Below are 12,332 nucleotides of genomic sequence, written 5' to 3' on the forward strand. Positions count from 1 at the left end.
TATTAACAAATTTCATGTGAATGAAAAATCAATAAAAAGAGGTACAAATATGAGCAACGATTAGTTTGAAAAAAAAAGATATATATTGGTTATCTACCAAATATCATCTCCAATCACCTGTGAGAAAAGAAACAAAGGGCCACTTTTTAGAGCATTAATGATTGCTCAAGTTAATTTCTTGGGTATAAAGGACAAATAAGACAAGAGACAATGGTTGTACTTGGGTTTCTTGCCAAAGTAGAAGGATAATAGAGTATGGAAATAGATTTGTTTGTGAAGGTTTGATTGGCTGATGAACCAGATGATCCGGCAAAACAATTTTCTAAAAATAAAAACATACGTTTGTAATTATTGCTAGGCACACTTGAGTTAAATATAAAATAGCAGATGATTGGTATCATGGGTGAGTATAAAAAGGAACCTGCCTTCACTGGGCTTTTCTTGTGATTTTCAAAGGGTTCTATGTAAGAAGTTATAAACCATATAAATTATTCTTTCAAGTATTTTTCCACTGTGCATAGAGAAATACCCTATTTCCCATAAAGTAGTTGACATTTTGTTTAGTTTACCTTCATATATAAAAGTTGCTCAATTTCTTTAAAAGGAGGAATTTTTCTGAGGGCATGAAAACTTCAGGCCTGAAAACAATGGACTGATTAGAAAATTTTTTCTGCAGAGATAAAGGATATATCAGTGATTATTTTCCCCATTTGTGCTCAACGTTTAGTTTTTCAGATGTAGCTAGATGTAGTTAGCTTTGCCTCCCTATTCTCTGAAGGAACTAACTGCCAGCTTTGAAAATCTGTGTTACAAGTAACAAAAATACAGGGTAAGTGCAGGCTCTCCCCACCTCCACTGAAGTTCTCTAGATCACTGACATTTCCAAAATGTGAGCCAAATCTAACAATGCATAATACCCAAATGAATAGCATATGGGAACCTTTTAACTCATAGAGATAAAAGCCTAAAATAGCAATGCCATTATAAGGGAAGAGAGATCTCAGAACACACTTTTGCTTGACAAAGTCAGTGAGTTACTGTCCTGAGTTTAGTATCTTATACTAAATGAGAATGACTCTCTCCTCTATTAAAAGAAAGGAGTCAGGAATGAGCAATGAATTCTCAATTATATTCATTAAGTGAATAAGTGAGTCTCTGATGTTTGGTTAGGAAAATAATTATTTTTAAAAAATCAAAGAAGCAGACTGGAATGAAAGAAGAAACGTGAATGATGGAGAATGACATACTTAGGTTTGACTCTCAGTTCTTAGATGTGAAATATTATGAAGGTGTGTGATGTCTCCTTGATTGTATCTTCAGGGAAATGTCTCTAACACTAGCTGTCGCATGGCCCTTGGGAGGATTAGTGAAGACGTTTGAAAGGTCCTAGCTCACTTCTCTGCCCATTCACACAGTTAACAAAGATGATGCTCCAGTGAAGGACAGTGAGGAACTCTCAGAAGGCTTCACTTGCTCCTGTGTTTTAAATTCTGTGATCCGTCCATATGTTTGCCCATCAAATTATTCAGTGTCAAAAATGGATGATAAATTACTTATTATATGCCTCATTATGTCCTCTTTTCACTTGAAAATTCTACTTGATAAGATTTCAGCATTTCATCTTCATTCTCACATGGGTTCATCATAATTTGTAAGCATATTTGATTAGGATTACTAACTGATTAAGGATGGTGACCTTAAAGTATTAACCCCAAATGAGACTGCATCCAAGGTTTGTCCATCTTGTTTTAACTAAAGTTTATTTATTATGCATAGTAGCTCAGAGGCAAATTATTCTTTTACAGAATATATAGTTCTTTCTTACTCTTTAATTTGAAAGCACTTTGATCAATTAGCATTTACTATTTCCTATAACTTTCTTTTTTGGCAGTCTTCAATGACTATGTTATGCCTACAATATTGAATGTGTCATGATTTGTTTTATTGTTCTTTCTTTATACATTAAGATATATTTACTAACAGCTTTTAGAAACTTAAACAGATTTAAACACCCTTAAATTCAAGATACAATTTATATTTATCATTTTAAAAAATCAACCAAAGAATATATTGAGGTAATCACTACTTTTGAGTATCAAAAACAAACAACATGCTTTAGTAAGTCAATACATTATTTTGAATTTATTATAACTATATATAGGTTCATTAAATATTTTGGCATATAGTGCTTATATCAACATTTCTTGAAATGTAGTCTGTGGAAAAAACTACCTTCTTAAACAAACTTAAGTGAGTCTCATTCCTGAAAATATTCTTAGTAGTCAATGGGAAGGTGAAAAATTGCAAGTCTAGTCCATGAACATTTACTATAAAACTTTAAAATGTGTGTGTGATTACAGAATCAAATTCCAGATTTCAAACAATTTAGACGTTTCTCCATATATTGCTATTTGTTTGGATTTTATCTTTTTTCCCCGTATGTTTTTGTAAGTTTTTTTCCTTCCCTATATGATCCTCCTTTTGGATTTGCTCTCCCTCAAGTTCCACAAAATTAAATTTACAACTTGTGACTGGAATGTTCCAAAACAAAACCAAGATCCCTTAGCCAAAGTGTTGTAGTGAAAGCAGAGATCACTGGGTTTGCAAAATCCAGGAGCTAATATTGACTGAATGTGTATACTATGTCCAACCTAAGATTGGAAACATTTACTGTACTTCATAGTTTTTACTTCAGTGTGCATTTCTCCGCATCTTTCAATTGCATGTCCTTAAAAGTGAATAAGTAGATAAAAATTAAATGATACCCTTTATATAAATTTAGTTTCCCTCAATATTATTTGTATATTATTTGATGCTTTTCGAGTCATTAAGGCATAAATGTTTTTGTTATTTTTATTAATATATACAAAATGTGAACATTTTAAAGTGTTGACTCATAATGGATCCCAGAAATATATTGTTTTCAGAATAACTTTTAAATCACTCATACCCAATCTGTGTTACCTACTTGTATCTCAGTTATTATACTTGAATTTAGTGCAATAAAGGTAAAATTCCATGCTTATTACTGCAATTGCATGCATGGTATATAGGGACAAATAGAATATTTATAGAACAACATGCTTATCTTAATCTATTGATATTTAACAAGTATTTCACATGAATTTTATTTGTATGTATTTGTCAATATTAGCTTCTTTAAGCAATAAATCCATTGTATTTACCAGAATAAAATTTTAAATTAATGAAAACTTGTTAAGTTTTATAATTAACTTATTTCAATTAACTTTTTGCTTCTGGCCCTTAATTTGTTCATAAAATAAGCTCCAAAACCAAGGTTGTGTACTTATTCTAGGGAATCCCTCATGTGCTCATCTCTTCCCTCCACGTTTCACTCTGCATTTGATTCAGAAGTATTTCCAAACCCACATGTTCCTGTCCCCAAAGCAGATTCCTGGATGTGTGCCCTGCTTAGACATGTTGGTCCTCACCTTCAGTCTGGTAAGCTTCTTGGACCTCCTCCAGAGTTCTTCCTTTTGCATTCAAGTTCAGTTGTGGTTTGAAGTTTCCTCCCTCCTCCAGTGTTCAAATCTTCTGCACATCGTTATGAGACTCTCAGCTCTGTGCCCCCAGGCTCAGCAACTTCCTTTGTTTCAAGGTCAGCCCTCCACTCTGTCCAATTTTGTGGGAAATAATTACAACTTAGTGGAACACATTGATTTAACTTGTTGCCCTGGAGGGTGTAAGTAAAAACTAGTAAGATGTGCACATGATAGTGTCAAATGTGAAATTTATGATACCTCTGATGGTACAATTATGTTGAATGTAATACATTTATATTTGCATGGAAGAACTCAAATTCTATATTTTTCTTTTGAAAAGTAACTTGGAATTATATATTGTACTACATTAAAACATACATAGTTCCTGACCCATTAACCCTATAGATATTTAGAGAGTTTTTACTATGTGCAGCTGAACAGCTGTGAATGAAATTGCATCTTACTGGTGGTGATGAGTGCAGAGTAGAGGTGGGATACAGGCACAACGTTTTAGATATTATTAGGTATGTGGGAAATAGCACAATATACTATAATTTAATAAAAATGACATGGACAGGTAACTAATTTAGATATACTCACCAAGAAAATACTCCAATAATGAGAAACCAGATATATTAGAACTAGAGGACTTGCAAAGAATATAGCAAGTTCAAAAGTACAAGCAGCTGTAACAAAAAGACTAAAAATGCAGTGGCTTAAGTAGGGTAGACATTTAATTTTCTCTCAGGGATCTCCACAGAGGCAGTCAGTCAAGGAATGGAACTCTTCCTTCACATTCCTCCAGGGCCCTATTGGTGTAATTTTCTCACCTATGTGGCCAAATACGGATCATATCCTGATTCCTTACAGGATATGATCCTTACTGGATATGATCCATAGTCCTCTAAATCTGAATTCAGAGTTAGAGGACAATCAATGTTCTTTTAACCTAGTAACAGAAAATTTGGGCTCATCAGTTTGATTTGCATTCTGTTGTTGAGAATTTAGTCATGTTGTGCTATATAGCTATAGGAAAGGCTGGAAATGCATTCTGTTTCTGTATTAGTTTCCTACTGCTGCTTTAATAATTTGCTTCAAACTAGGTAGCTTAAAACAATGAAAATTTATTCTCATACATTTCTGGATTCCCAAACTAAGGTCAAAGTTTGTGCAGGGCTTGTTCCTTTTGGAGGCTCTAATTGGAGAATCTGCTTTCTTTCCTTTCCAGCTTCTGGAGGACATCTCCATTTCTTGGCACTGTCCTTCTTTTCATATCACTTTAAACTCTTGTTTCCTTCATCACATCTCCTACTTCCAGAATCCAGTCCCCTATATTCTTATGTCTTATAAGGACATTTGTCATTACCTCTAGGACCCATTTGGAAAATCTCTCCATCAAAAGACCATTGATTTACTCATATTGGTAAAGTCTCTTTTGCCACATAAGGTAACATTCAGAGGTTCCAAAAATTGGGAGCTGTTATTCAGCCACATGCCTAATTAAGCCTGAGAGGGAAGAGCGGACCAAGAATAAAGGAATGTGCCCTCTTGCTGTTGTTCTAGAATATTCTAGAAAGAAATGTGGAAGTAAAACCTTATGAGATGGTGAGATGGTAGCTGCAGAACAGCCAAGGTACCTGCCCTAGCCTAGAATCACAATATTTGCCCCACCTCTACCCAGTGACTGACCCTTCTGCAATGCTGGTTCTCTGCCATGTTAAATAGTTTGCATTTTATCTATTTTTAACAACCAGAAGTCATGGGAGCATTTCTAGTGGAAACCTATCTTGAGCTAGCTACCATGTGGAAATCTTATTATAGAAGCAAGTGCTTGGAACTAGACGAAAATTAATGAGGCTGTTACTGGCATCCAGGCAAAAGGTGATGGTAGTTGGGATAGAGTGGATGCCATGTTGATAAAGATACTTATTTGGATTCAGATGATAACGTGGAGGTGAAGAAACAAGAGTGAGTAAAAGGGCCCGATCAAGTATATCTACTCTGTTTGTATGACCTTCTGATATCTAGATTTGCATTCTGAGAAACATTTATATGGAGTTAGTGGTATCAGGAACTGAGATAGGAAATGCAAATTAATGGCTATGTTGGATTGGGTGCTGTGTGTATCAGGAACCGTTTTGCACTTGTTAAATTGGATGTGAAATGGATATTTGCACATATGATTCTGAAGTTCAGGAGAGACATCATAATTTGTGATAATTTTGTGTATCATCAAAATCTATCTATCTATCTATCTATCTATCTGGAGAGATACTTAATCTATAGCAATGAATGAGATCCCCGAAAAGAGAGTGTAGAAAGAAAAGCTGAAACACAAAACAAAACAAAATATTATCAGAAGCAACTTTTTATGTCTGACAATAGGAGTCTGAGAAGTAACATTAGAGTTTGTGAACTGAAAAGGATCTCATACAACTATGTTATTACCGAGATTTAAAGCAACATGTAAAATGTTGATAAATAGGAAATTTTTAAAGGTGGAATACAAAATAGAGTTTTGTGGGTGAATAAAAAGAAAATATGTACTAGGTAAAAATATAATGAAGTATTTCTGAGTATATTTTACATATATTTAACAGTCATTATACAAATATTTTTAATACTATTGATAAAAGGAATGAAATATCAGTACTTTTAAAGCTATAATTTTCTTCACATAGCTTCATGTTTAAATGAATTGTTGAGTCATGTTAAGACCAACCAACCCAGTTCAATAATCACATCCCCACTCCCCATTCAAATAGTAAGCCTTACATGCAACCTCAAAGAAATATTCACTGAGAACATGACCAAAAACTACTGGTCCATTTTATTTATTTATTAATATTGGACTAGTCTAATCAGGAGAAAAACATCAGACAAATCTCAAAAAGGGATAACCTATAAAATATCCCACCAGCACTCTTCAAAACTGCCAAGGTCAGCAAAAAGAAGGAAACTCTGTTTAGCTGTCACAGACGAGAGAAGCTTGAGGGAACATGACAATTAGATATAATGTGGTATACTGGAATGGATCCTAGTACAGAAAAAGACATTAGATATAAACTAAGGAAATCTGAATAAAGTATGGAATTTAGTTAATAATAGTGTGCCAATATTGCTTCATTAACTGTGGCAATCTGCCATACTAATGTAAAATATTAATATAGGAAACTAGATGCAGGTTATATGGGAACTCTCTATGCTCTTCTTGATTTTTCTGTAACATCTAAAACCTAACCTTACTCCAAAATATGTCTTTATACTTTCAACTGGGGTGCATATATATCTATCTATCGGCAGTGCTGGTCTGTGAGGGGAAGTAGGTTGGGGGTGTTAGGTTGGACTATCTATGGAACTGGGGGAAGGGTCAGGGGAAGGAGTAGGTGAACTCTGGGGATTTGCAGATCTGTGGTTAAAGCTACAATGTCCGGAATGTTTTTTGGCAAATATGGCAGGGGAGGGTTCCTGGTGTAGGGTGTTAGATGTGGGGATACACGACACAGGGAGCAGCTGGGGTAGGCTTCTATGGAATATGTAAGTGTTCATTTTGTCATAGTGTGTTATATCTTTGGGTGGAGACCCACATAACCATCAAGAAAATATCAAACTCCCATCCTGCTGTGTTCTCAATTACAGGGCCAAGAATCCCTCAAGAACATAGGTAGTGCCTAATAAAAGAAAACAGACCAATATATCAAGCCCTCAATATTTTTTAACAGACTATTTTTTTTAAAGATTTATTTTTTATTTATTGCTCTCCCCTTCCCTTCCCTAACCCCCCCCCCCCCCCCCCCCCCCGTTGTCTGTCTGCTTGCTCTCTGTGTCCATTTGCTAGATGTTCTTTGTCTGCTTCTGTTGCTGTCAGCGGCACCGGGAATCTGTGTTTCTTTTTGCTGCATCACCTTGTGTCAGCTCTCCGTGTGGGCGGCACCATTCTTGGGCAGGCTGCACTTTCTTTCGCACTGGGCGGCTCTCCTTATGGGGTGCACTCCATGCGCGTGGGGCTCTCCTATGCAGGCGACACCCCTGCGTGGCAGGGCACTCCTTGTGCACATCAGCACTGCATGTGGGCCAGCTCCACACGGGTCAAGGAGGCCAGGGGTTTGAACCGCGGACCTCCCATGTGGTAGACAATGCCCTATCCACTGGGCCAAGTTCGCTTCCCAAGCCCTCAATATTACTACAAGTAACTCAATATTATTCTTTAAAAACTGAAACTTAGTGATCAATCCATGTTATTTTTTAATTTATGATTTAGTTCTTATATAGATTGTATGGTACCTAAACCTACATTTGTAATTTTGGTTGAATGGTTTTCAAGCAAATAACTCTAAACACTTCTAAAAAGGAATATTGATCTAATAAGACATGAGTTTTAATACAAAAGTGTGTTTCAGAGAAGCTGTCCTTTAATTATTCTTGCACCTCCACATCTGGGAAAGAATTAAAATATGCTATAGGCTTATATAAATTCTAAAAGTTTCTCAAAGATAGCATAAAACCTTGACTTTGACCAGGAAAGAGTTATGCTGCAATAGTACTGTGTCAAATCTTCCTGATATGTTCAGATATTGGTGAGTGAACTAATTGAAAGTTTTTTTTTAAAGGATTGTTTTTAAACTTTTTCTTGAAATGACCAGTATGAATGCGTTCATGTTTGCCAGGCTACATAGAGTGCCTAAGAAATTTAGCCAAAATAAAAACACAAGATTTTTTTGTTGGTGGTAGCAGTGGTTTTGTTTTTTTTTTAAATATTCGTATATGGGATTTGATATTTAAGAGAAAATATAAAGTCAATGGGGACACAGGATTCTACCTTTTCTTGTGCTTATATTATGTATTAATTATTCAATCAAGATCAATAAAATAACAAGATTGGTTCTATACCCAATATGATACAAATTCTATTATCTTATATCATTTCTTTATAGAATTGGAGAATTCTCTCCTTTTAGCTTTATAAATGCTACTCTAGTCCTCAGATTTTTATCTCCAATGAATAATGTCAAAAAGTTTTAACTCTTGAAGCACACAGATATTTACTAGTTGGTAACACACTTTTAAAAAATGAAGTGCTTAAAGACAACGAAAGACTCCTTTATTCCCCTTGCAACAAGACCAAAAGAACAACAGGAAAAAACCCAAGTCATAGCCTGTATGTTACTCCCAACCATTAAAACAGTGTGTGCGCAAATGGAGGTCATGGAGGATGTCTGGTGATTATAAACACGATATGACTATGCTGAAAACACCATGAGAGAAAATCCATGCGTATGAATATTTGATATGCAATTGTTAGTTGAGATAAACATTTCCTCACTATTTTTCATTTTTTCTTTGAATGAACTTTACAAACTTTACCAGTCCAATTTTCTCAATGTCAATATGAGAATTTTGGAGGAAAACAGACATTTTGCCAGAAACTATATATTACTTTGACAAGGTGATAATATTTTCAAATTGAAAGATCTGCTCATTTTCTTTTTAGTGCTTTGAGAAACCTGTTTTAAAATGTCCTAGTTATCTGTTGAAATTCATTTTCATAAAATGTTTATCTTAGTCATTATAAGATATTGTGAATGTGTTCATATGTGCATAGATGCTTGTTTCTGTAATTTTGGGGGTTCACATTTTATAGCAAAGAAAAATGTGAGATGGACACTGCTCATCTATACCACTGGCTCCTTTGATCTATTTAGAAGTCATCTTTGAAAATTACTTGAGACTATAATTCATTAAATATTTTTATATAATCCATTTAAGGATGGTGCTTTAGTAGAATTTAAAAAGAAACTGTAAGTTGTGTGATTGTTTGAACATTCATATGTCATTTTGCACTTTGATGATTGATATGTTTAGTATTTTATTTTGGCATGATTTTAGTTCCAGGACAAGGTGAAGAACAAAGTACTGCATTGACTTTCAGGAAATAGGACTATTCACATTACAAAAATGAAATAAGGAAATGGACAATTTCGACTTATTGCCAATTTACCTACTTTTTCCATCTTGTTATTTGGAAAGATAACAGATATTTGTTACTTTCAACTATAGAACCCTGTTTTTGTAAAGTATAATTCAGATAAAGGCTCTGCTTTCAAAGATATGATAGACAGTTGGGCAAAGTTCTATAAAATGCTTCTTCTAGTCCAAACTCATGAAAGCAGCATGCAAATTTTTGTCATGATTTTTCATTCAGACAAATATTTCATCTTGAGAAAGTTGCAAGATGTTAATTTGAATTTCAAGAGAAAGCAACGGAATTTTCTGTTGAAAATCATCTCAGCATCCTTACTGATAAGAGCAAAAGAAACAACTACAAGGTGCTTTTATTTAGTCATTGGCATTGGCACATGATTTAAGTGAACTGATTTTTTTTTCGTTTTAAAATAAGATAAGATACTCAGTGTGATTTAATTTTATATTTTGAAATAATTATTTTATTAGTATGAAATTTCAGTTCTGGAAATAAAAAGATCTAGTCTATATTACATGATAGGCTTTGATAAATATATTTTAATTCACTATATTATACTTTAATAGAAAACTCACTAATTTTTATCACTTGAAAATAAACTATTTATTGGTAATGCAGATATTAGTTGCATTGACTTTCATTTGTTTCTTTTTTTCCCCTTAGGCTGTTCTTTGGAGGTATAAGTTTTCTCAGCTTAAAGGTTCTTCAGATGATGGCAAGAGCAAAATCAAATTTTTGTTTCAGAATCCAGATACTAAACAGATTGAAGCAAAGGTAAACTGAAGAAATTAATCACATAATCTACCTCTAACTACATTAAAGCCATTAAAAAAGAAGGGGCAGAAAATTCAGGAGAAATAAAAGAGCAAACACATACACTCTGTTTATCTTGGAATATCCTTCATGCTCATAAGAATAGATTCAATTTAAGATTTTAATAGCTAATTTTCACTGAAAGAAAAAATTTAGTAAATATCCCACAATTAATTTATCAGTTTTAATTTATTAGGAAGTGAATTTATATCACACTAAAATAACATGCTGAAAACTAAAATAGGAACTTTCAATTTCTAGGTTGTTTTCACATTAAAAAACAACAATTTAAAGTACTTAAAAAAACTCTGATTCTAGTTTATCATCATTAATTCTCTCCTTGAATATGAATAAAAATCCTTACCGGAAGAACATCTTAAAAAATCAATCCAAGTTTTCTATTTGTAATTATGTATCTAAAAATATCAATTAGGTGGATGCTATTTGCTTTGTCCCATTCCATTTTTCAATTTCCTGAAATATATGATGTATGCTGTTTACTTATCTGAAAGATTTACTACTTTCATTTTATGAATACATATATTTTTAAATACTCAAGATATGGATTCTTTCTATTACTGTAAAATTCAAAATGACAATTTTAGATCATTCTAGTACAGATGAAAAAGATAAATATCATAGCAAAAATTTAATTCTGTGGAAATGAAAATCCAAGATAGTTTTTCAACTATGGATTAAATTATTCTATTACACTCCTTTACCTATTAAACTAAGGAGAAAAGGTCTTAGCCTGATATTCAAAGCCTTCCAAGGAATAACACTGTAATTTTCTTGTCTCAGTTTCTCGTAACCTTGTTCTATATTCAGGTCAAATAAACTCTCATTCTTCCTTTTAAAAGTTTACTCCTTTCTTGCCTTACATATCTGCTAACACTGTTCCCTTTACCTTTCTTTTGGATCTGATGGTTCCTCATTCCTGTCTTATGTTTGTCATTAGGTTTGTCTGATTACCCATTACTGGACTGTGGAATATTTAATGTTGAGACCTCTGGATAGAACTTCCCTTTACTGGCATCGTCCCCACTCTGCATTTTCCTAAAACATTGGTGTTTCTTGTGTTCTTGCTTATGTTTGTCTCCAATTTATATAGATAGATATAATATAGAGAGATAGATAGATGTAGATATGGATATAAATATAGTTAGAGAGAGAGAGACATAGACATAGACATAGCTATAGGCATGGAGATAGGCTTGAAATAGAGAGAGATCTATATAAAATATAGATAAATGGATGCAACCCCATCCACTCCCTTCTTCTAACTTGTCTAATCACCCTCAAATCTGTATTTCCAGTGGACCTCTCTCCTAAACCTTTTTTTGCCTTTATTTATTTTTTTAATGTTACATTAAAAAATATGAGGTTCCCATATACCCCCCACCCCCCTCCCCCTACTCCTCCTGCCATAACAACCACCTCCTCCTTCATCATGAGACATTCATTGCATTTGGTGAATACATCTCTGAGCACCGCTGCACCTCATGGTCAATGGTCCACATCATAGCCCACACTCTTCCACAGTCCACGCAGTAGGCCATTCTCCTAAACCTTTTACATGTCCATGCAGCTGCCTTCTCTTCATCTCTTACTGTTGTTCCTTTTTTCCTTTGCCTGGCTACCATGGTTTGATCACTCACTGAGTGCTAGCAGCTCACACTGGTTATCAGATTGATTCTTTTTTTTAAATTACTTTTTTATTTTTTAAAGACTTTTAGATTACATACATGTTACCTAAAAATGTAGGGGACTCCCCTATGCCCCACCCCCACCCCTTCCCACACTTTCCCACATTAATGACATCCTTCATTAATGTGGTACCTTTATTGCAATTGATGAACACATATTGAAGAACTTCTCCTAACTGTGGGCTACAGTTTACATTGTAGTTTACATTCTGTCTTCCACAATTTTGTACTTTAAGACAAAATATAAAGTGACCTGTATCTGTCATTGCAATGTCCCAAAAATGCCCCCATATTACACCTATTCTTCCCTCTCCCTCCCCTCAGAACCTC

At 34.1% G+C, this 12,332-nt stretch overlaps 1 protein-coding gene across 4 annotated transcripts in view; it reads left to right on the top strand.

Moving 5' to 3' along the window:
- Positions 1-12,332, top strand: part of SNTG1 (syntrophin gamma 1) — a 956,656-nt gene that overhangs the window by 920,071 nt on the left and 24,253 nt on the right. For all 4 annotated transcript variants that reach the window (XM_058275521.2, XM_023589409.3, XM_058275519.2 and 1 more), the window contains one exon: positions 10,147-10,257. In XM_058275521.2, the coding sequence (XP_058131504.1) occupies positions 10,147-10,257 (111 nt within the window). The remainder of the gene's footprint in view (positions 1-10,146; positions 10,258-12,332) is intronic.

Source organism: Dasypus novemcinctus, chromosome 14 (genome assembly GCF_030445035.2).
Source record: "Dasypus novemcinctus isolate mDasNov1 chromosome 14, mDasNov1.1.hap2, whole genome shotgun sequence".
In the NCBI taxonomy this organism is placed as follows: Eukaryota; Metazoa; Chordata; class Mammalia; order Cingulata; family Dasypodidae; genus Dasypus; species Dasypus novemcinctus.